Genomic DNA, 24,637 nt, shown 5'->3' with positions numbered 1-24,637 from the left:
TACTACTCTTTGGAGATTCTCTCTATACAAAACAATAATTAATGGACCACTTTAGCTCACTTATATGGTCTAACAAACTAATATCATTTTTACTACTATCCTCATTCAATAATCAACTTAGGTCATGATGGCTAAACTTTACACTCCCCGTTCAATCTCACGATGGTTGGGTCATAGGCAGCCACCATATATAATTGCAGGCAACGTGTGGGACACTTGCCACGATTTTTTTTTTTTTTGTGATTTCAATGAACACGATCAATAATCTAATTTGAAGGTTCTGTATCTACCAACCCCAATTTTATATAATCTCATTATCCTCCTCAACCTAGATAAAATAGCTGATGTTATTGGATCTTTTTATTTTTCACTTGATGAGCGCCCATTTCTCCTATGACCTTGGAGATATCAAATGCCATGACAATTAATTATGAAAGCAAAACCTGAAGTAGTGTTTTTTTTGTATTATGTAGATTGTGACATCATCTATCTATCCTATCATGCACAGTACTTGAACCTAAAACCCAACTTGTACCATGAAATTAATAAAGGCCAAAAGGAAAGACAAGTTTCGTAAGGTGCTGAGTGCATGTTTTTTTTAAAAAAAAATTATTTTGAGGCAAATTAATGTTGAGTGCATGTTTTTGGCGGATTAAAATGAGCTTTGACTTTGCAAGGGTCAAAATGTCAAACGGATGGAGAGTGGCTGACTTTGGATTTTTGCTTGATCTTTTTACAAGCCAATATAATTAATCGCTGTCCCTGCCGCATCCATCCGTGTACGTGTGTCCTCCGTCGGATTGCCTGAAGTCGGCACGCATGAATTGACAGCATGCATGCATAGATCGAGCTGTGGGCACGACCACGAGTCGACCCTGCCGCGCGCTGGTAGCCGATTTCCAGCCAGCCAGGCAGCCGTGGACATGTCTCGTTTGAGTTTATTAACTAGATAAATTTATCATTCAATAGTGTTTTTTTATAATAAATCATCGAAGAATATTTTGTGTGTGTTACTCAGCTGTGGATATATATGTCCCGTTCGTAATTAAGCTAGGGTCTTGTTTAGTTCCAAATTTTTTTGCAAAATAGGAATAGTACCACTTTCGTTTGTATTTGACAAATATTATCCAATCATGTACTAACTCAAAAGATTCGTCTCGTCAATTATTCCGACCGAACTGTGCAATTAATTTTTATTTTCGTCTATATTTAATACTTCATGCATGCGTATAAATATTTGATGTGACGAGAAATCTGAAAAATTTTGCAAAATTTTTTGAGAACTAAACAAGGCCTAGGTGGCAAGTGGCGTCTCTTTTCCTTTTTTATTTATGTTGTTGTCGTCGTCGTCGTCGCGCGTCGTCGTGAAACAATGGCTAGTAGTACAGCAGTAGTACGCGGCTACGGCATGGATTGGAGTTGGAGGTACGTCGATCGGTCGTTATTAAAGCATGCAACTTGGGGGCCAGTACAGTAGTAGGACTAGAAGAGAGCACGACCGACTTGAGGCAGGCAGGCAGGTGGCGCGTCCTGTTAGTTCCTTGTCACGCAGGGAAATTATATTAAGGGAACGCGCGCGCCATCGGCCATGTACGCACGCACGCATCATCATCGGCATGAGCTGCACAGGGTTACCGGCCGGCGGGGAACCCACGGCCACGGCCACGGCCACGACGACCATCCCGCGCTCGATCGATCGGCGCGACGCTCCCTCCACCTCCACTCCACGATCCCTCAGTCCATCGCCCCAGCCAGTGGCGGCCGCTCGATTCACTTACTAGGCAGCAGGCAAGGCAGGCAATAACCGATGGTCATTATATTTGCGCCCAAATTAAGGTCTTGTTTGGATGTTGTTGGATTCACATCAATCCACATGCATGTGTTGAAGTGGATTGGAATGAAACTTAAACTAAATTACACCTCAATCCACACATGGATTGAAGTGAATACGACAACATCCAAACAAGTCCCACGCACAGCTAACGCCGCCTGCCGCGCCCACGACCGCTTGTCCACGCCGCTGGCTGCCGGCCGGCCACGCGCAACTTACATGCCGCGGCGCGCGTGTGTGTCGTCCGTCCGTCTCGCCCGCCCGCGCGCGCGCCGAGTCGACGAGAGTCGTCGACACGATATCCATGATTGGGCAGCGCGTGCAAGTGGCCGGCGCCGCGGGCCGATCGAGCCCCGGCAGCCACACGTCCCGGCGGATGCCTGGTTGCGATCGCGCCGAAAGCGACGCGACTTGCATTGTGTGCAAACAGTATTACTGGGGCAGCAACGAATATATGATATCTAGCTTCTTGTGCGTTGCATGCATATGCCAGCTTTATTTGGGGAGATCAATCAGCAGAGGATACGATTTTTTGTGCTTCAGCTAGCTCTGACGATGTGTGACCGACCCATTCCATTCCATTCCATTCCATCCACCCATCGAATTTTCCTCGCACACCACACAGGCACACGTACGTCGCACGAATTGAACCTAGCTATTTGGTTGTCAACAAGCTCGTCTGCCCAGGCATCGTCTGCATCTCACGCGCCTGGGGGCCAAGCTAGATCAACACGCCTACAGTGTGGAGCAGCCTCATCATGCACTTGTTCTTTTTACTGAGATTTCTACATAAATATATAGTGTTGAATATGCTGGATAAGATATGAAATTATGAATACTTATCACTAAGGATGAAAACGGTCGGAAACGGTCGAAAAACTCCTAAATTGTTTTCTATTTTTACATTTGAAATACGAAAACGAATACGAAAACGGTAAAGTCGGACACGAAAACGAACGCGAACTTACGAAATATCAAGAATTTCGAAAACGAACCAATTCGAGCGGATTTATGTCGAACACGGTCGATATACGAAAACTCAATACGAAATACCGATGTGTAGTACTAAGTGCATAACTAAGTATATACACGATCAAGTTTAAGTGCATATAATAATTAAAAAGTGCATGATTCTTGGTCTTAGGTATTTAATACAATAGCCCACACATAAATAAGAACAAGTAATTAATAGCTAGCAGGAACATAGCTACCCACTAGTAGAAAGAACACAGATGCATGGTGAGTACTCTGTAATTGGGCTGTGTGACCGTGCATTTGACTAAATTCGGTTTAAACCAAATTTTAAATTCGAAATATTTCAAATTAAAAGTAGAAAAGTAGAAAACGGTCGAAAAATGTCTAAACCGTTTTCTACTTTTATATTTGAAATACGAAACATCTAAAATACGAAAACGAAAACGGTAAAGTCGGACAAAAAAATACGAATTCGATCGGATCCAATATAGAAAGTGGTTCGGTTCGGTTCGGGATATTTCCGTTCCGTTTTCATCCTTACTTATCACGCGCCTTTGAGTTCCGATATTGGAATGTTCAGATTCAGATATGGATTATTCATTTTGTATGCATAGCCCTTCACCACATAGTTGGTTATCAATTCAGTCGAGAAATACCTCCTATACCAACCATTTATGCTCACGTCTTTTTGCGAATGGATGGTAAAAGTTTTGCTGCTATTTTTATGAGAAGAAATAAAAAAAAAATAGAGCAAGCTCAGGCGTTCAGTTTTTTGAATGATACACAGCTAGTAGAGAGAGTGCCACAGTTTGTGCTACAACCAATTATAACTACCAACTCTTGACTCACGGACGATGAACCCATTAATTAACCAACTCTGTTGAAATATATGATTCATGCATTCAGGTGATGAATAGACAAGATGCTAGTACTACCACCAGCCGGAGAAGGACGCATGTAGTAGTGGGCTAGCTAATCTAATCGGATGCTGCCGTGACGATAACGTCGTCCTTTGCGGTGCCCCGATCGATCGGTCGCAGTTGCGACGTCCATCGTGTGGTGTGTACGTACATACGTGTGCTGGCCCGATGGGCCGGATCACAACGTACGCGCACACAGTGATGTCCGGCCGCCCGGCCTTGACGACCGCTCAACCGCAGGTTCCATCGATCGCTGCTTCTTCTCATCCGTCCCATCCATCATAGGACTGCTCACTGGTTCATCATCCATCCATCCATCCATCGTCGGGATGCATGCATGGCGACGGATGATTGGTGATTGGCATATGCATAGGAATATAAAGTAAAGCAACTAACCAATATTATTACAACGTCTCCAATAACATGAGCTACAAACTATCTTTAATTAAGCTGATAAATACTGCATATAGATCGAGGAGGAAGAGATCGAAACAAGTAATCCTAAACATCGTGCTACGAGGAAAAAAAATACATAATAATTTAGGTGCACGATGCACCCATTGCCAAAACAATAACAAAAAAGAAACAAAGATTATGTTATATCCTCACCACATGCGCATCCCATGGTAAAAATCTTTACACCTACAAGGTGAGAGTATACCCTTTTAATTTTGTGCTTTAGCTCCACACCTACATGTGAAACCCCCCGGGCCCAGCCCACACTCGTTTTTTTTTCACCATTCGATTGAAGTTTCATAGTTTAGATCTTTTTATGTATTCTTCCTTCACCATCATCTTCGTCATGTCACTCGTCCCCTAATTCGAGCGACTCTGCCTCTGCTGCCACTATATCCTCCGCGCAGCTACCAATGGATCGTGCACCCCTACCTCCACTAACCAACATCCTCCGCTCTTCGCCTTGCTATCGCACACTGCTCGTCGACTTACAACAGTCCTTCCTCCTTTCTCTCAATTCGGGTGTTCGCCACCCCGCAGCCTTGTCATCTCTAGTCGTGCTGCCATATAGGTTGTCTCTACCCCCCATCACAACATCGAGCTTATAAAAGAAGACACGAGGAAGAAGAAGGTAGACATCTCTTGAAATTCAACTGTGCGGTGAAAAAAGTCTTACATGGGATAGGGTGGATTTCACTCATATACAACCACTAGTATAGAAATGATTTGTGTTGACGCCAGCAAGCACCTGTGGTTCATACAAAATAGATTTCAATGGAAATAAACTATGGGTCCATGGCTATGGACTGACATTAGAGATACCTCTCTACTATCTCTATTGGAAGATTTCATAAGATTGACGCTAGTATAGATCCTTAGTTTACACTAGTTGTAGTCTTAGACAACCATCAGTGTAAAATCATATCTATATTGGCAATAGTCTTAAGACAACTGCCAATGTAAATAGGTGATTTATACTAGCCGCAATCTTAAGAAAACCGTTAGTATAGATATACATATATTGACAATTTTCTTAACCTACCACAAATACAAATAATTTAAATTTTGAATTATTTTGTTTTCTAAAAGTACCTCAGATGGAGAAACAGCATAAACCTAAGTTATAATTCTTGTAGATATTTGCAACTATATAATTAATGACCTTTTGATTTGAAATCATTTAATACCCAAAAATTTTAAGATTTTGAATTTTTCAAATAACCTCGGATGGAAGAACGATCTAAACTAAAGTTTGTAGTACTCGAAGATTTTTTTAAATAGAATTCATTAAGAGTCTCAAATGTGGTATTACAAAAGGGTTGTTAGCTACTTAGCCACATATGATTCTGAGGCTTAGAGGTTTAGTGGTAGGGAAGTAATGTGTGAGGCTTCTTCCAATGTTTTTTTTCTTTTGCTGTTTCTTTGGCTTGATTTATGAATCTAGAAAACGTTTTCTAGAGACAGTTTTGTGTAAGCATGCTGACAGCAAAATCCAAAAAATACAGTCAGTACAAACATTTCTATATACAAGTGAATATATAGCAAATCCAAAAAATAAAAATCATCTCAAACTAATTAGGCAGGTTGCCTACTCTATTGGTTTGACATACACTATGTTAGAGAGCTAACGCTACCTGGTGTGCTAGAAATTCAAAGCTGGAGCTAGCCCAAACAAAAAGAACATCATCGTGTGAGCTATATATATATATATATATATATATATATAATGACACATGCAGCGGGCTTATGTAAGGGCGAAAGAGATGGGCCATATCGCCATATTGAAGGAAGGGCACGTGACGGATTATTGATCGCAACATGCTTGAGATCGTTTTCGTACGTGGATGATTGGTCTCATGATCTTATCTTACAACACAACATATATTCATGGCGCTAGCTAGCCATGTTGATCACGCTATGACGACCTATACACCCTTGCTATAGTGTTTTTTTCAATCACAGTACAAAGCCGTTTACCACTAAAATATTAACGCCACACGCCTTCACTTCTACAAACAAGATTGACAAAATCTATATAGGCGTCTCTACATTGTCTACAACTAAAAGAACACAACACCACTATTAAATCGATCATCCACGTCAAGTCTACTAAAAGAACAACATCATTAAATCATAAAATGAATTAAAAAATAACAACACATTCTAGGCACCCAACCAACAGAGCTGCTATATTGCTACAGTGCTCATGCGTGCTACGAAGGCTACTCCGGCGCCCATGACAGTTGCTACAGTGCTCATGCATGATATGAATATGACCGTCGACATCCTTGGTGGGTAGAGGGTGCAACCTCGCTCCTCCACTAATAACCATCCAAGTTATCACTTATTACTTGGTTGCCAGCATAACTTTATTAAGTTATCACTTATTACTTGGTCTAAAATTTCATGTCTGAAAATACTGTTCGCTGATTTATTATGAGAGAAAAACACTGTGGGCTGGCAGAAAAAATACGGCTTATAAGACAAACGAACAGCCGATGGAAACGGTTTCTTTAGAACAATGGAAAAGAATAGGTAGCTGCGATAGCTCAATGAAAATATTTGTATTTAAAAATTTGACATGTAACTACTCATGGTGGGTTTTTTTTCGTATTTTTGCAATCAACATTACAATTCCACCGTCATGTGTACCGGTATTTTCCAAATTAAGACATGTCATGGTTGATACCATTCAAAGTCATTCAATTAGTAGCTGATTTGAAGTTTGATGGACATCCTAATGCTATTTTTCCAATATACATGCATACCTTCATGATTGCTGAAGTGCAATTATTGTTAAATAAATGAGCATCCACATAGATGGTGAAAGGAATATCAAAAGGGTAGGAAATTTTATGAACAATTAAAGAGAGTAGTTTTCTAAACTAAAAAGATTGGAAGTAATTCGTGAGATAATTGCTGAAGTGCAATTATTGTCCGTTAGATTTCCCGTACCCTCACTGTCCCCATTTAGTTCGAAAAATTCTTCTCTTTTTTTGGGTATAAGTTTTAGGTTGATCTAAGCCTCATGGTTTTTGCTAGAACAGAGTTGGCTGTAACTTTTATTCTAGAAATATTAAAGTCTTGACAAAAACCTAATGATTCCCACTAAAAAAATGAGGTTCACCAATAATGTTGAGTCAACAAAAGTTCATTTAGACATGTCAACAATAATAGCACGTGAAAAAACATGGTAGAAACCAATAAATGTGGGAAGTAGACATAGTAAGATCTCTTTTGTAGAGTTACTTTCCAGATCTCAACACCTCTTACTCTTATCCTACTATAAGAACTTTAATTTCTCTCTAGCCGCTCTCTAGTCAATCAGGGGGTGCTTGGCAGGTCTTCTCCTCTTGCTCCCACATCTAGAGGAGCTCGCTCCTGCTCCCTTGTCGTCTGTGCTAGCAACAACAGGGGTAGATGCACGGTGGTGGTGGCGGAGTTAGAGAAAGGTGTGATAGAGAAGAGGGTGGAGCGACGGGGATGGCATGAGTCATGCAACATTATAGGGCACGCTAGCGGCGAAGGACGACAATGGTGGTAGAGGAGGGCGCAATGGAGTCAGAGGAAGGCCGAGAGGCGGCGCTACGGAGGCGAGGAGGGTTGGCTGAGAGGCGCAACTGCACGGAGAAGGCGAGGAGGGTTGGCTGAGAGATGCAACCGCACGGGGAAGGCGAGGGAGCAGTGCAAAGTGGTGGGGAGTGGGTTTTTTCGGTCCTCACTTGCAATGCAAGTTGGGCGGAGCAGCGGGAGTGATTTCCAAGTGGAGCTGAGTCCTTTAGTAGTGTTTAGGGCGTCCGCAATGTTCATCCGGCAGTAAGGTCAGAGCATGGGCCCAAAGAACAGACGGAAGGAGTGATGCATCGAGCTCACAATGTTGATCAGGAAGGAGGGTGGGGCCTAACATATGTAGAGTAGTAAGAGCATCTCCAACGGTTTGCCATTCTAGTTTGGCATTTGTGTTATTTGGCAAAAAGGTAAAATTTACTCCTCCAACGGTTTTGCAAACAGATTTGGCATTTTAGTAAACTTGGCATTTGAGAGGTTCCCCTTGGCATATTTGGGAGTTGGCTTTTGGATTGACAAACGCTTGTGACCGGTTTTCATGCGTCAATTCCGTGCGCGGCCTGGTCCCTTTGACGTCGTTTCCTTCGTCGGAGGGAGTCCTCGCGCCAAATAGAGTCCGCGCCGCCATTGGTTTGCCGCGACTCAAAGACGCAGATCGAGTCTGCTACGTCGTCCCTCCCTGAACGCGATTGAAATACGCCGATCGAGTCTGCTACATCCCTCCCTGAATATCGCGCTCGTCTGGACAGAAACACTGCGAACAGGGCAGCAGCTGGGGATGAGGTTCAGGTAGCGGCTACTTCCACCAAGAACGGTATCAATCACGAGGAAGATGAAGACGACGACGGACACGAACCAGCGACTGCGAGCGGTGGCGCCTCCCTTCGCGCGAAGGAAACACGCGCGTGCGACAGAAAGACGCGCGCAAAGATTTGGCTGGGTCCACTAGGTAATTGCCAAGTCCAAAATGCCAAACCATTGGGGATGGCCATATTTTTTCTTTGCATTTGCAATAGGGAGTTGACAAACAACAACAAATGCCAAACCAAAATTGCCAAACCATTGGAGGTGCTCTAACATCATGGAGAGAGAGCAAAAGAAGAAGCTAGTCTGCTGCGCACATCTTATTTTTCTATTCTTTCTCACCCGGTAGTAAGACTAGTCCCACAATACTTCGTGCCGATAGTAAGGCTTTGTTTATTCCCTTTTACCCCTTTCTTACCTCCCATTGCGGAGGCCCTAGCTGATTCTCGCGGGAAGAGAGTCATAGGAGTGCTGCCAAAAGGATCTAACAATAAGATGATAGAAAGAGAGAGGTGAGAACAAATTGACCATAATCATAAATCATAAATTAAAAAAGACCGCCATTGTAGCGGTGGTCCATCCGTACGTAACGGACTGCCCATCAAATCCGAGACACTTTGTTGGAGAAAATATTTGCAAACCTAGTTTTTCGTAGAAAATCTAGCATTTGTAGCTCTGACTCTCACGGAAGTCCACGCCAAAGCCGACGACGTAGACACGCACCGGCACAAGGATGGATGCTGTAACCTCTAGCCGATTTCCGCGAGAGGATCACGCGCGCGGCGGGTCCGCGCAAAAATCTCCCGAATTCCACCGAACTGCTCGTGTGGGGGCTTGGACTGGACGTGGGGGCGGGGGCCGGGGACGGACAAGCGCGCGCATCGACGACTGGCCGGGTAGCGACAGCCCACCGCCCTCCCGCGCTGGCATGGCATGGCATGGCATGGCCGAACGGACCGCGACGGCGGCGGCAACGGATCGCCGGAAACCGCGGCCCCGCGCCGCTAGCTTTTTTCGGCGGGCGCACGGGAAATCTTATCGCCTCTGTGGGGTGGGGCGCGGGGACGCAGACGTGCAGCCCAGCCCATGCCCATCCATCCGTCCAGCATCCCAGCCCCAGCAGCAGCTCGATCGTGCCCAGCTGCTGCCTGCCGCTCTCGCCGCCGCCCCCTCTCGTGTAGGCCAAGGCAGTAGCCACCACCCCCACCCCCACCCCAACCGCGTCATCGTCTTATCTCTCTCCCATCATTTCATCTATCTATCTGATCTCATCTCCTATCTTCTCCCTCCTCTCCTCCTCCTAGCTTCCAGCTCTCTCTCTCTCCTCTCCGTCTTCTGCCTGCCGCCCGCCCGCCCATGTCCGTGGCGCCGTGCGCGCTCCTCCTGCCCTGCAAGCTGCTTCTCCAGCGAAAAGGCCGCGCCTTGACGCACCTCCGATCCGCCTCCAACGCCACCGCCGCCCAAGGAAGGGCCCGGGACAGAGCGTTCCGCGGCTAGGCAGCTAGCTGATCGGCGGACGTGACCAGAGGCGGCAGGGAGGGCAACAGACCAGCGAGCGCCCGGCGATTGCTTTATTTGCCTTGGGTGCTCCGGCCGGGGAAGGAGAGTTGGTGTTGGTTGGTTCTCCTTCGTTCCATGCATGGATGGCAAGGAACTCATCTCACAGTCCGACCTCCAATCATTCTACCAGCAGCAGCAACAACAGCAGCAGCACCGGGCCTTTGGCGGCGGCGGCGGGCACCATAGCCCGTCCTCGCTGGCCGGGATGCACTCCGTCATCCGCCCCATGCCTAACATGCCCAACATGAACATGAGCCCCACGGCGATCCTCAACTCCATCGGCGGGGGCTCCCTCGCCGGCATGCAGTTCCAGATGGACCCTCCGCCGCCGCCATTGCTGCACACCACCACCGCTGCCGCAGCCATGGGGGGCTCCGCCTCCGGCCCCGGCGCCGTCCCGCCGGTACACGCGGAGCCTGTCAAGCGCAAGAGAGGGAGGCCGCGCAAATACGGACCCGACGGCACCATGAAGCAGCAGCAGCAGCAGCAGCAAGCCGCCGCGTCGCAGCAGCACCTCGTCGCCGCGCCGCCGAGGATGGGGTCCTTGTCGTCCGGTCCTGACATGCTCGGCGGCTCTGGGATGGAGGACGCCGCCCAGAAGAAGCGGCGCGGCCGGCCGCCGGGCACCGGCAAGAAGCACCAGCCCTCGCCCTCCCAAGGTACCCGCTGATTTCCGCTCCAAAGAAGATTTTTTTTTCATTCAAATCTCATCTCGAATATAAAATTTTACTTCTAAAAAAACAACTTGAAAGCTTGTGGTGCTGATTTTTGCCTTTATTTAGCTTTGACATGTACATGTACCCAAAGTTCAGAACATGCCATATCTGATATCTCCTCGCCTAATAAAGTAGCTTTTTTTTTGAGATGGAAGATTGCAGAAAATCCGACTGAGACCTTCCTTTCTTTCAGCAGTTGGGGAATCGTTTTATGGGGAACATACATCACAATCTGTAGGTTTTGCTTGCAGTCTAGATTTTCCTCCTCTCCACCGTACTATTCAGAATCTCTCTGACTGTGTACACTCTGAAAAAAAAAAGAACAGCTTGTCCAACTCAACTACAGACCAATGTCCATTCATTGTCTAGCTAGCTAGATGCAGAAACAGAGAATAATGTCCAATGTCTACAGCTCTGTCAGTCTGCAAAACCATCAACAGGGTTTCTAAAAAACAACGTTTTGTCAGTCAGAAACCTACAAACCTACTGTATCATTGAGGAACAGAATGCATTCGTAGACGATTAACATCCTGTCGCCTGATCATTCTGTCATTCTGTGTGCTCCAGGCAATGCGTTCGCCGGTTCGGCTGGAACGAGCTTCACTCCGCACATCATCACGGTGTCTCCTTCAGAGGTATGTGCACTCCACTGAATGTTCCAAGAAACAGAATGCAGCTTCAATTTCAGCAGGCATACCGACGGCCAACGTTGGATTCACTTTCACCAGGACGTGGCGGCGAAGATCGTCGCGTTCGCCACCCAGTCGTCAAGGGCGGTGTGCGTCCTCTCGGCGATGGGCTCCGTCTCCAGGGCCGTCCTCCGCCACCCGGCCGACGGCTCTCCCATGGCGAGGGTTCACGCTGCGTCGCCGCAGCCGTACAAGAACAACCCTGCCATCTACGAGGTGCGTGCACAATGGCAATGCAACAACAAACCCGGTGGAACTCTGCGAAATTTGATCTCGTCTCTACAGCCCCCCTGATGCTTTCCATCTTACATAGAACTTGTTCGTTCCATGATGGCAGGGGTTCTATGAGATCCTGAGCCTAACAGGCTCGTACAACCTGGCCGAGGGCTCACAAGCACAGGGACAGGGCCAGCAGAGCGGCGGGCTCAGCGTCACGCTCTGCAGCCCTGAAAGGAATGTGATCGGAGGTGTTTTGGGCGGCCCACTGGTAGCTGCAAGCACCGTGCAGGTACCACAACAACATCCTCCTTGCTCCCTCTGCTTCGAGTATTCACCTCAATTTTGTAGTAGTAAATATTATGCTATTTGAAGTTTTTCAACCAAAAGTTGACAGAACAGACAAAAATGTTTCTTATGAACGTAGTAAAAATGGCTGGTGGCTGGATATTAAGACGACTGGTGTTCACAATCTGTGGCTGCCTGGGTGGTTTGTGCAGGTGGTGCTGGGGACTTTTCACCAGGGAGGGTCGAGATCCAAGTCCAAGAAAGCCGGGAAGCTGCAGCAGCAGCAGCAGGCGGCCACGGCGACAGCGGCGGCCTTCAGCTCCGACTCGCTCACCGGCGGCCAGGAGGCGTCGCCCAGCTCCGGGCACAACCAAAATCTAACGCCGCCGCCCTCCGTGACGGGAGGGTGGCCCACCTCCGGGATATTTGACACGAGAAGTTCCAGCATTGATATCAACTCATCTAGAGGCTAGCTCATTTGTCGATAATTCCAGCTCTCGAGAAATTTTCTATTTTCGCACAAGAATACCCGAAACCATACTTCGAAATAGCTTATTCGGTTCTTTTTTTTGAGTATAAGTAAATTCTTATAGAATTCACTAGGCATCGCTCAATGTTGCGACCTGTGTTATTATTTTTAGCATATTCGATTCCAACTGTCCCCCTTCGTTCTCTCTGCGTGATAATGCCGTTGTGCCAACTATACATCTACGGTATTGTTATTCTCTTCTTGGAATCCAGAGACCACTGTACCATGTACTCAATGGCAGTAATGTCCATCGCTTTTTGGAAAAAATCAAACAATTTCAAATGTAACTAAACTTATGATATATCAAATAAATATCAATACATTAATTACAAAACTTAGAATTGGATTATTTTGTGGACGTTGAGAGTACAATGCAGAAGCCACATCAACCAGGTGAATTTTACTCTCTGTGTTGGCGAAGAAGAGCTCTAGGCCTCCAAAAGCTTCTGAATGTCATTCTGCAGAGGCCACATCAACCAGGCGAATTACTCTCCGTGTTGGTGAAGAAAATGAGCATGCAGGGGCACAGGCAGTTTATATACTAGTATAAATTATCACCTCAATACTCAACGGGGAGCTGGTTGGTGCATATCTGCTCACAACGTGCCCATCTTTGTCAACCAAAAACTTGGTGAAGTTCCATTTGATGCGTTCTCCAAACAGACCGCCTCTCTCTGACTTCAGGAACTTATACAGCGGAGCAGCCTTCCCGCCATTCACATCAACCTGGTTTGACAACTCTAGGCATATTTAGACCGGGGCCAATCTAACACAGAACAAAAAGGTTCTTCACTGGATCTATGTACCTTGCCAAAAACAGGAAAATCTGCTTTGAAACGGGTGCAAGCAAACTCAGCAATCTGTTCATTGGTACCTGGCTCTTGTCCAACAAACTGGTTGCATGGGAACGCCAGTATCTCAAATCCTAACAAGTGCGGAAAACGGGATAGATAAATGGAAGTTGAAGATAGCAGAAGGCCAAAAGCTTCGGTTATTGGCAGGGGACTGCTGAGACCAATTTAGCCAAACAAAGGTATGGTGTAAATTTGTTTTTTTTTTAAAAAACAATTGATATGGTGTAACATAGAAAACAATAGCAGCGGCATCCACACCTATAGCTAAATGCCAGATCTTTTGATTCGAGTGTACACAATAGCATGAATGAAGAAAAAACAGAAGGATCCATGCAGTGCAACATTGGACAGAAGTACAAGGGACACCAGAACTTAAACTTATTTAAAACTGCCAAAGAAATTGAGAAAGCTTGCAAGATCAAGCAGCGGAAACAACATATATTCTTCTCTAAAATGAGAAAGATAACCAAATGCTGACTAGCATGCTGTTGCTGCTTCGAATGCAATCAGATTGACATTTAGTCTCAACACTAGTATCAACATGCTCAATGAAGCCTTATAAAAAAGTGGAGCTCAGTCAAGGAATAATGTTTAACCAATTTACATGTAACTGCTTCAGAAGCCTCCAAACCAACTGAATCAATATTTGTTCAAACTACAAGAAACCTATGGGAAATATCAATGCTTATTTGCCATTGATACTTTGAGGGTAGTAGAAGCACACATGCAACTATGCAATTGGTGTATATAAAGTACCTTTTTCGCCATATTTCTTGTGGAGTGATCCCAACTCAGTATAGTTGGAATTTGTCAGACCACTGCAAGGATACCAAGTCAGGTAGGAAAACACACATAAAAAGAAGGGAGAAACTCATTCAAGAACCAGGAAATGATTATCAGAATTTTAACCATTGGGAAGCCACATTCACGATAAGCAGAACCTTCCCCTTGTATCTACTCAACTCCACATCATTTCCCCTCGCATCCTGCAAATTAAATTGTGGAATTAGAGATTTCAAATACAATAACTTTGAAAGAAACCCAAGTATTTGAAAGTTCTCTTCTTCATATTCCAAAAAAATTAAAAAAAAAAAATCAAAACACCTTTTCCAAAGTTCCACATATAAACCATGCCATGTTTGATAAGAAAGAAAGGTTGTCTGAGAGGAATGAAGGGAATGATGGAGATTAGACCTTGACGCTAAAGCCATGGACTGAGCTAGCGAGCTTGGAAGATGACTCTGCTGCACCCATCTCTGCTTCAAGAAATGTTGGTATGTTTTCCTGGACAAGGCACTGGAGAAAGGATTGCAGAAGAAAAGTGAAGCGATAATACTTGGAACATGAAAAAAAACAGAATTATGGCAACTGGCAAGTACCTATCATGGATTTTTTTTTTCTGCAATTCAGCAAAAATCCCATTTAAGAATTCAGCCTTTTCTGCTGTCCAGATGTTTTCCATAGATGCTAAAACCAACCACAAAAAGAACTACTCCTAAAAAACAAAAAGAACTTGTGATATTTGAATGGGCTATTTATGTACCACAAATATTTCAATGCCAGATATAATAATAAAATGGAAAACACTCACAATATTATATGCCTAAAAGAAACAGTCATTCCTAAAATGGCCAGCACCTGCCATCATATAGATGCTAGGTATGTATTCCGATTTCCGAATGTCGAATCATGCAACAGTAGTTACAATGGCCAGCATTCTTTCCTATCCATACATGCAGCTGAATTACAATAAATTTTAATCGCATGCTGCGACCCTGGGCTAATAAAAAAGAATTAACCACAGAAAATAGGGTGTGAAATGACCATTAATTGCTATAGGGGTTTTTGAGTACAAGCTAGCAGATCCATAGCTACATACAGTTTACGACTGTATATGAGCGGACAGAGCACAATATAAAGCAAGTGAGCTATTAAACATTACATAACTAGATATTTTAGAAAGGATCAACACAGAAACAAAAACTAGGTCTGCCAATTATTCCCAGAATTCAGCAACTGATACGATCAACAGACTCTCAAGTCCTGAACAAACACAGTTACAAATAGCAACAAAGTCAAGAAGACTACAGTGACAGAGGGAGCCTCTCTAGAGATTACAATGATAAGACCACCAGATAGTGGCTTATTTATAGCATAGAGTCGGTCCTTGCTGGCAACCGTCTGAAGAAGTTGACTGGTACTGAAGGCAACCTATGTCTGAACCTTGGGTGCCTCATCACATAGAACCCTCCTAATGCAGCAATAACTTGAAGCGGTGTAACATAGAGGACTATTGCTGCTATCAAACAAAATAGGACAAAGACTGCTGTGGCCCGAGGGTCCCTCCAGCTAAGCAATGCTTGAACCCTCTCCCCTTGTGTTGCAATATCACCAACCACTGTTTGTATCCTTCCAGCAACACTCCTGAGTCTGTCATACCTCATCCTCACAACCTCAGGGTTGCGGCTGGTTGGGAATGTATCAAACTCCTCATCAAGTTCATCAGGGTGAACAGCCTCTGCATGAGAGATCTTGGTATTCATGTGTGGAGGATAACGAGGTCGGTAGCGGAAGTTCCAAATCCCTATAAGAAACATGTACAGGAACACTGTTGGAAGTATGAGCTCAGGAAAGCACACCAGCATTATAAAGAGGATGTGAACTAGCACAGTGGTAATGGGGTTCTTCCATGAACATACACCATTGAACCACTTGCTAACTGCAAACAAGCCTGAGAAAACTGTCATGAGTCTGAAGAAGTTTGCTTTGCTTTTCCTCATGCTCCACAAGTGAGAATCAAAATCTGTCATGTATTCAACAACTTCCTTTCTCAAAGGTGGCTCCATCCGACTAAGTCGGGCAGCCACAATCTGGACAGCTTGATGGCGCAGCATATCAACCTGAAGCACTGGTATTGGGCGCACATAGTGCATTTTTGGAAGCAAAGGCCTAGAGTACAGGTACAACATGTTTACCAGAGATGTTGATGAAAATCGAATTGCCAGATGCAGTTCACCCATCTTTTTGACCCCTGATGAGTGTAGAACCAGAAGAGGATATGAGTGGGTGTACACACGACCAGTTTCGAGTGTGGAAAGGCGTATCCGAACCTTGCCTATCTTCCCATCTTTGCCACTAGATGTCCTCTCCCCACTCTTCTCTCCAAGTTGGCCATTGTCAAAAACACCAACAGTCAGGACAGTTGCAGGATCGTAGACTTCCCAGGTGTACTGCTCATTGAATCTGGGATTTGGGTTGTTCATGATGGTCCGTGTCCTTATCCATTTCGACCCATACTTAGCAACACAGTAGGTGTCTGATGAACCTTTTCCATCTCGAGTTTTCATGGGAACAATCCCTTGAGCACCAAGGACACCAAGTTCAAGCAAACCAATAGACGGCTTCCAGAGTTGCTTGGCAGTTGGTCTCAAGTCACTGCTGTAGTTTGTAGACTCGTCAAGAACATGGTAACCTCCATCCAGACAGAGACGGAGATGAAGCCGAGTAGAGAACTTTTCCTTCTTCAGTTGGTCCACATCAACAAGAACAGGCTTCTCGAGATTGAACCACTTTCCATGGACAATACGGTCATCGGCACGTCTATCAATCATTGCCAAAGGTATGATTACACGACCAAGCAGTTCATCTTTGTTCGGACCTACACGATCCTCAAGAGTCAAAACAAGGTGATCTTCAAATGGTTCAGCAGCCACAAACATAAGGTCTTCATTCCAAAAAGGGTTGAAATTTCTAGCCTGCACAGGTTTTGTCCTCCCAAGTTGATGCCCCACCTGTGCTCTCACAAATACATCTGGAAAGCGGGTCTTATCAAATATAGCAACATCTTGGGCCTCAACTATATTGACTCGCAGGTACCACAATCTAGGAGCATGATAAACTTTAGACTTCATGTGCGTTACTGCAGATGGATCTTCAAGTGTTGCCGCATCTGAATGCCAGGCATCAGGAAATGCTTCATCAGCTTGGGTGCCGACCCAAACTGCAAGCATGAGCTCACCCATGGACTTATCTCCACTCTTACCAACAAGCCTGTACCATTCTGGAGCCAGAGGGCTGTCAGGGGGCACACGTATTGGGACGTCATTCAAATCAAATCGCACAAAGCCAACAAAGTCATCCTTAATCAAATCTTTGTCTTTGACCACAACTTCAAGCACGGATGCCTGCATACGTTCCCTGGAAAAAGCAAAGACTGCATTCCACTCTGGGTTCTTTTGCTTTTCAAAGTGCTTAGTTATCCCCCTATAGTTGCCAACTCTCACTTCAACATAAGGATCCAGGCTTCCAGTGATGTCCATGTCGGGCAAGTCCCGTGCCTTGACCACACGTACAAACAGATACTGCATTCGCTCCACAAGGTCATAAGTGCTAGCATTCTTTTCGCCACGTATGACCCGGCCACCAACAACCTGCCCACCACCAAGAAACGGACTGGTTTCTTTAAGTGCGTAGTCCATGGGCTGCTGGGAGGCCGCTGAATACATTCTCACAATCCTGGGTGGCTGAGATTGAGGTTTCATCTGGTCAACAGAGTACTTGGAAGGCTGCCCACCAAAACTAGCTGGAAGATGGCCATGGTTATGATGGTGTTGCACCTCCTTAGCAATGGTGTGTAAGGTCTTTGCCTCGGACCTATGCTCCTGAGATGTGTGCAGATTAGTACCAGTTATATCAGCTGCAATCTGTTCTGCTGGACTTGGGGCTGCAGGAGGATTATTGGAAACAGGATCCATTGCAGGAAGAGGGTTTGAAGCTTTGATGGCAGGGTCATTGGTGATGTATACTTTCATACCCAGTTCTCCTTTGACACGAGAGAACATCCCTCGCTTCTCTAATGGATAATGCATGACCACGGCGTCAGGGAAGGACACAAATGAGGTGCCAGCAATCATGACCTTCCCAAGGAAGGACCTGGAACTTTCAAGAGTTTTGTTGACATTGTAGACATATGCTTCAAGGGCAAGCTCACGAAGATTAGAAGGATCTGATATGTTGAAGTAGAAGCGCTCATTCCAGACTGGGTTCAGGTCCTTCTCCTTGACAACAGTTCGGAAGCGCTGCCCATCAAAGGTGAGCTCGACACAAGCGCTTGCAGAACCATGCCCATCCTTGGGCATCAGGTCATGAGCACTTACGACCTCCACACCCAGCTTATACGTCCCCATTGGATCAGCTGATGTTGCAGCTCACAATACTGCACTGCACATGAAAATATTAAATTGTTAGAATTGCCTGGAAATAGGAAACATGTATTGAGCAAAAGAAAAAGGAAAGCTAAAGCCTAAGACAGATGACAATAAACAGCTAACAGGATGACCTCAATGAAAACTTAGCGATAGTCCACATCAAACGAAGATTAAATCCCTAGAACAGGGTTCAGTTAAATGCCAACATTTTTCATAAACAAGTCCAAGCAAGCAAGGGCTTCCTCACCTACGAGAGAAGAAGTCAACTCAAAGGCCGGACAAATCCCCGCTCCACGCGAATGCAAAAGCACAAGGAAGGAAGGCGCGTTTGCGGTGTAAGGACTCCTGGATCTGTATCGAGGAGTGTTGCAGCTGACGATGTAGTTCACTATACTCCACTGCAGAGAAACAAAACAGTTTACTTTTAGCAACTGGGGGATGGCTACTTGAGCAGCTGAATTCATGGAACAGACAACCATCATAACCAAAACAAATGAAAAGAATCATTTTTTTAAAAGAAAAGGGAGAAAAAAAAAGAAGCGACACTCCCCTTGCTCGATCATGTCATAAAACACGTATCAGTCTACATCAAACGAGTAGCGAGGGACTAAAATCCCTTTCACACCAGATTCTGAGGCCAAAAGGTCGGGCTAATAAACCCAGAAGCCCTGGTCGGTGACACTGACACCGGTGTTTGGCAGGGTAAATCAGAGATGACGTCGATAAGAAAACAAAAGGCGGATTATTAAAATTTCGCTTTCTGGACTCATATGAGGCACAAAGCACATCGGCCTTTTCAGATATACAGCAAGCGCAGCCAGATATCTTATCATATCAGGCCTAGTATATAATCTAGTATCGAAAAATCCGAGCACGTTGGAGCGATTAGTTAATTCGAAGGATATGCGAAAAAGGTTTCGTATCAGCGTAAAAAGAATCGCGCTTTTTTGTCGCCGCCTCGCCGCGCTGAACTCGGACGCTCGAAAGCGACGCGACTGGAGTGGAAATCGAAATGAAAAAAAAAGGAAATCACGCAGGATGAACATCAAGGATTCGAAAAACACGGTCGTAAAATACCTGCGGATTCCAGAAACCACTGGAGAAAAAAGATAGGGCTTTTTTTACACGCGTACGCTCATGGGAAACCTAGAGCTCCACGGACAAGAAAGGAACGCAAAAGAGCCTAGAAATCCACAAACAGGAGGCGGCGGCGGCGAGGCGTCGCAGGCCGCTGAATCGACCGAAAGGGGAACGAAAAAGAAGAGGGAGAGAGAGAGAGAGAGGTCCAGATCCGGTCACCTGTCAGCGCGGCGCTCCCAGATCCGGCCCCCGGAAGCAGCGCGGAGACGATGCGATGGCTGGCTGGTGGCTCCTTCACTCGGCCGCCTCCATGGGAGCCGTCCGTGGATGGAAACAGTGGAGGGGGAAGAGGCTTTTCGGTGGGGTTTTGGTATGGAAAGGAAGGAGGGAGACGGGGAGCGGGTGGCTGGTTGTAGACGACGCGGAGGACGAGGAGCGTCCCTTCCCCTTCCCCTTGCTGGTGCGCGTGCTCCTCTTTCCGTGCAGGGGCTGCTGCTGCTGCTGTTTCCGTTACCAGTGCAGTGCGGCCGGTGCGCTCTGACACCTCGCTCGCTGGAGCGTGGATGACGCCCGCGGAAGGCCTTGTTTAGTTCACCCCGAAATCCACAAACTTTTCAAAATTTCCCGACACATCGAATCTTAGAACACATGCATAAAGCATTAGATAAAGATGAAAACAAAAACTAATTACACAGTTTGTCTGTAAATCGCGAGATGAATTTTTTGAGTCTAGTTAGTCTATAATTGGATAATATTTGCCATAAACAAACGAAAGTGCTACAGTACCGAAATCCGAAATCTTTTCTGAACTAAACCAGGCAGAAATCTCTGGCTTTTTGGTTGGCGGCGAGGCGTCAGCAGCAGCAAACGTGCCCGCATGGATGGATGGGATGGGATGGCCGCCGGGCGGTGCCTGCGTGGATCCCGAGACGCCCGGCTTCCTTTTCCTTTCCTTGGACGCGGCAGGAGACGGGGATGCGTGCCGGTAAACGCGTCACATGCCAAAGGATCCTCCTGCCGTGCCTCCGACCTCCAACGACCGACCGAGGTACCGCACGGCGGCACCGACGGGCGACGCCGGCCCGCCCGACGGCAGATGGCCATAGGCCCCATCCATGGCATGGCAATATGCCAATGTATGGCTTTGTTTAGTGCACCCTAAAAGTCAAAATGTTTTTAAAATGTCCGACACATGTATGTAGTATTAAATATATATAAAAATAAAAACTAATTGTACAGTTTACATGTAAATTACGAGACGAATTTTTTAAGACTAGTTACTCCATGATTGAACAATATTGTCAAATAAAAACAAAAATACTACACTATCAAAATGCAAAAACATTCCGCATCTAAACAAGGCCTATGCATAGCGGCGTAGGCTTCGCCCGTTTAGGTCTTGTTTTTCAGAAAAAAAAAAGAAAATCCAAAACTTTTTAAGATTCTTCGTCACATCGAATCTTGCGGCATATACATGGAGCATTAAATATAAATAAAAAATAAAAACTAATTACACAGTTTGTCTGTAAATCGCGAGATAAATCTTTTAAGCCTAGTCACTCTATGATTGGACAATGTTTATCAAAAAAAAATAAAAGTGCTACAGTATCTTTTTTTAAAAAAATGAACTAAACAAGGCTTACTTGACGTGCATCCAAATTCCAAACCTAGAGCTTCCGTACAGTTGTAGTGTTTCGGTGGAGTGCATTGCAATCCAAGCAAAAATCAAATCCATGGACGTCACTGTCAAAAAAATCCATAAATAGGCATGGGGCATTATTAGGCCTTGTTTAGTTCGTAATTTTTTTTGTGTTTTTGGTACTGTAGCATTTCGTTTTTATTTGACAAACATTGTCCAATCACGGAGTAACTAGGCTCAAAAGATTCATCTCACAAATTACAGGTAAACTGTGCAGTTAGTTTTTATTTTCATCTATATTTAATACTATATGGATGCGACCAAAGATTCGATGTGACGAAAAATCTTGAAAAATTTTACGAACTAAACAAGGCCTTAACCAAAAATCAAATGCAAAGACATGCAGATCTATTTGGAACGAAGGAACTAAAAAAAGAAAAACACAAATAACTAAATAAATAAAATGTAATAGTAAAACAAAGAATCCAGAAAACTCATGAATTTATTAAAATGGCTGTTTGGAATACAGGAACGAAAATGTCATGTCATAGGCGGAAAAGTCCCCTTTTAGGCTTTGTTTGTAGCACTTTCGTTTGTATTTGACAAATATTATTCAATTATGAACTATTTAGACTCAAAAGATCCATCTCATAAATTACAGACAAACTGTGTAATTAGTTATTGTTTTTATCTATATTTAATACTTCATGCATGTGCCGTGAGATTTGATGTGATGGGAAATTTAAAAAATTTTGCAATTTTTTTTGGAAACTAAACAAGGCCTTAGAATGGTGTTTTCTTTCCTTCAAAACATATGAGTGAGAGAAACTTTCGACAAGAAAGGATACGTTCAATCTTATGTTCCAAACATATAAACAGTATATTTCCCAAAAAAAAACATATAAACAGTATAAAAAATATAAAGGGATTTTGATCCGTGTATTTTTTTTTCTTTGAAAATCTTACAATCCAAACGGCCTTATAGCAACAGGTTTTTCAAATGGTTGGAACAAGAAACAATAACTAAAATACGGGATTTTGACTTACTTGTATTGAAAACCTACTAGTACCAAATGGTGTATCTACTTAAATGATTTATTCGATATATTGGTAGACATGCATGATATAATTGGAACGATGTTTTCGTGAACATGTTCGATTTTAAGAAAGCGTCTTTAGGCGACAAGTACAAACATGTTCTATTTTAGCTTGTTAAATTTTTTATCTAGCGTCCACTACATTGGTTACATAAACAATACTTGTCCAAATGCCTCAAAATCCAATTCTAGAAATAAAAGGCCATCCAAATAACGCAAAGACTTGCGCATTCTCTAGCTTATAGCATATCGTTGTAATTAAGCTCACAACAGCGGATGGAGAAGGGGGCACCGTTTAGGGAGATTGAGGCTTTGCAGATCCATAGCTTGAGCTCGCAACACCAACTAGTTATGGCTCTTCCAAGATGATCAAAGCAAATCACGAGGAGGATCATTGTGTTCCCTAGGCTGGCTTTGTTCACAGAGAACAAGATGCGCAAAGCGTTCACCGCGGATGTGAGGTTAGTGGGACAGTGAGGGGTTGCCTCCTGCCAGCACCCACGACCAAAACCGAGAGATGAGGCAACTCACGAAGAAATGCAAGATATCTTCCCGAGTGGGCGTCGCACATGAAGGACAATGCATCCAATCAAGGCGGGCATGGTAGTGAAGGAGCTCCTAACACAAGTATTCCTGTGTTGTAAAAGAAGAAGATTTTCAGCTTTGTAGGGGTGAAGCCAACCCAGATGACGCCACTGAATCTGAATGGCGATGGTATAGCCCTTGGTATGCATAAGATGGCATAGAACACATTACTTATCACTGCTACAACTATTACACGGGAATGCCCTATATTTCCCACATTAATTTTTATGTTGTGATGTATATGTATTAATCCTCTTACCTAAGCATACTTCTATATATGGGCTCACGTAGGAGAACTGAAATCTCTATAGGATACTCCTCAAGCACCTTTAACGAGGCCTATTAACGGCTGCCTCGTCATCTTCCACACCATGTCCTCTGAATGTGTCGTGCTTCTTTCTACCTCCATCTAGCTCCTCTACTGCCACATCAGTTTGTATTCAATCTTCATCATCGCCGCCTGTTGTTCAATCTTCAGTGCCTCCTCCTCCCATTGTTCGCCTAAATGGTCGTTTAGACATTTTAAACATCATATAAACGCTACACATTGGTACATCGTTTCTGTTTAAGCATCCGTTTAACCCATTTAATTAACCGTTTAGCCCATTTAATAGACTGTTTAGCTCGAATAATGGCTAAACGACAGGTGACCGATTGTTTACCGTTTAGCGTCTAGGAAAACATAGCCTCCTCCTCCTCTACCCTTTTGTGTTATCTTCTCTTTGAATGTTATCACCACCTCCTTCCAAGCGACAAGCAGGCGAGCCTAGAGAAAGAGGGAGGAGGATGCGTCCACTATGGTTTTGGTGGTGACCGCCGAGATGGGAGAGAGAAGGGTTAAGTTAGCTAGGCATGCATGCCAAATACTCTTGTTGTTTTTTTTTCTAGGAGCACCTAGTGAAATACTAGCTTAACAAAAAAAGGCTTCTTATTAAAATAAGAGCATCCAAATATGGCTGATATATTTGTATTTGTAGTTTTCACATATGTGCTTTCAAATATATATAGGTTTTTAATGAGATACCAAAGGTATAGTGATTTTATAGCACACTCTTGTTTGCCATGATTATTTCCTCCTTATTTTTCTACTCATCCATTCAAGAGTCAGTCAAAGGGGTTTTCATCTAAGCATACCGTATCCAGCCCAAATTGCGGTGGTTCATCTGAAAAAACATACCGCCAAAAGGAAGCTGTCCTTTGGTAATAGTGGTGGAGAATTGTTGCTTCGGCACTTCAGGTTAAGCTGTCAGTTCATCACACTTCAAATGTGTAAATACATTTATGAGATCAATGGACAACCGGTTCTTCCAATTCTTGTTTCATTTACATTTGATTTGATTCTTAACAGCAAAGAATGCCGAACACGCGCAAGCACATGATACAGCAACGTGGCAACAACAGACGGAGGCACTCGCCGGCCTTTGTTGACTCTAGTTACAAGCGTTGGAAATTAGTACAACTTGACGAAGTCAAAAGGGAAGCTGGGAAGCGACATCTGTGTGGCTAAAGTTAACTAGAAACTCAAACTGACCTTCGAACTGTGTCGTGTTACAAACTTGCAATCATATAAAACATGCATACGATTCAAATTCACATTTGCCTGATGAACTAGAAGCTACTACAG

The 24,637-nt window shown here is 44.5% G+C and overlaps 3 protein-coding genes across 5 annotated transcripts; 1 reads left to right on the top strand and 2 right to left on the bottom strand.

Annotated features, from left to right (window-relative positions):
• Positions 9,789-12,689, top strand: LOC110436087 (AT-hook motif nuclear-localized protein 9-like). The gene is made up of 5 exons (XM_021462238.1): positions 9,789-10,772; positions 11,397-11,464; positions 11,558-11,734; positions 11,856-12,026; positions 12,235-12,689. The coding sequence occupies exons 1-5, from the start codon at positions 10,193-10,195 to the stop codon at positions 12,493-12,495; spliced, it is 1,257 nt and encodes a 418-aa protein (XP_021317913.1). The 5' UTR covers positions 9,789-10,192; the 3' UTR covers positions 12,496-12,689.
• On the bottom strand, positions 12,822-14,747 carry LOC8076489 (probable phospholipid hydroperoxide glutathione peroxidase). The gene is made up of 6 exons (XM_002447304.2): positions 14,600-14,747; positions 14,315-14,391; positions 14,162-14,223; positions 13,358-13,476; positions 13,110-13,277; positions 12,822-13,009 (listed from the first exon to the last, which is right to left on the bottom strand). The coding sequence occupies exons 1-6, from the start codon at positions 14,657-14,659 to the stop codon at positions 12,980-12,982; spliced, it is 516 nt and encodes a 171-aa protein (XP_002447349.1). The 5' UTR covers positions 14,660-14,747; the 3' UTR covers positions 12,822-12,979.
• Positions 15,321-20,234, bottom strand: LOC110436086 (FT-interacting protein 1-like). 3 transcript variants are annotated; one of them, XM_021462234.1, is made up of 3 exons: positions 19,912-20,234; positions 18,860-19,010; positions 15,321-18,625 (listed from the first exon to the last, which is right to left on the bottom strand). In XM_021462234.1, the coding sequence occupies exon 3, from the start codon at positions 18,589-18,591 to the stop codon at positions 15,553-15,555; it is 3,039 nt and encodes a 1,012-aa protein (XP_021317909.1). In that variant the 5' UTR covers positions 18,592-18,625; positions 18,860-19,010; positions 19,912-20,234; the 3' UTR covers positions 15,321-15,552. The 3 variants fall into 3 exon arrangements, with proteins under 3 accessions (XP_021317909.1, XP_021317910.1, XP_021317911.1); XM_021462235.1 differs by having other exon boundaries at positions 15,321-18,620; XM_021462236.1 differs by lacking the exon at positions 18,860-19,010.

The sequence above is a fragment of the Sorghum bicolor genome, chromosome 6 (genome assembly GCF_000003195.3).
Source record: "Sorghum bicolor cultivar BTx623 chromosome 6, Sorghum_bicolor_NCBIv3, whole genome shotgun sequence".
In the NCBI taxonomy this organism is placed as follows: Eukaryota; Viridiplantae; Streptophyta; class Magnoliopsida; order Poales; family Poaceae; genus Sorghum; species Sorghum bicolor.
Note: the sequence above shows the minus strand (reverse complement) of the source record. Positions and strands in the feature narration are given on the sequence as shown.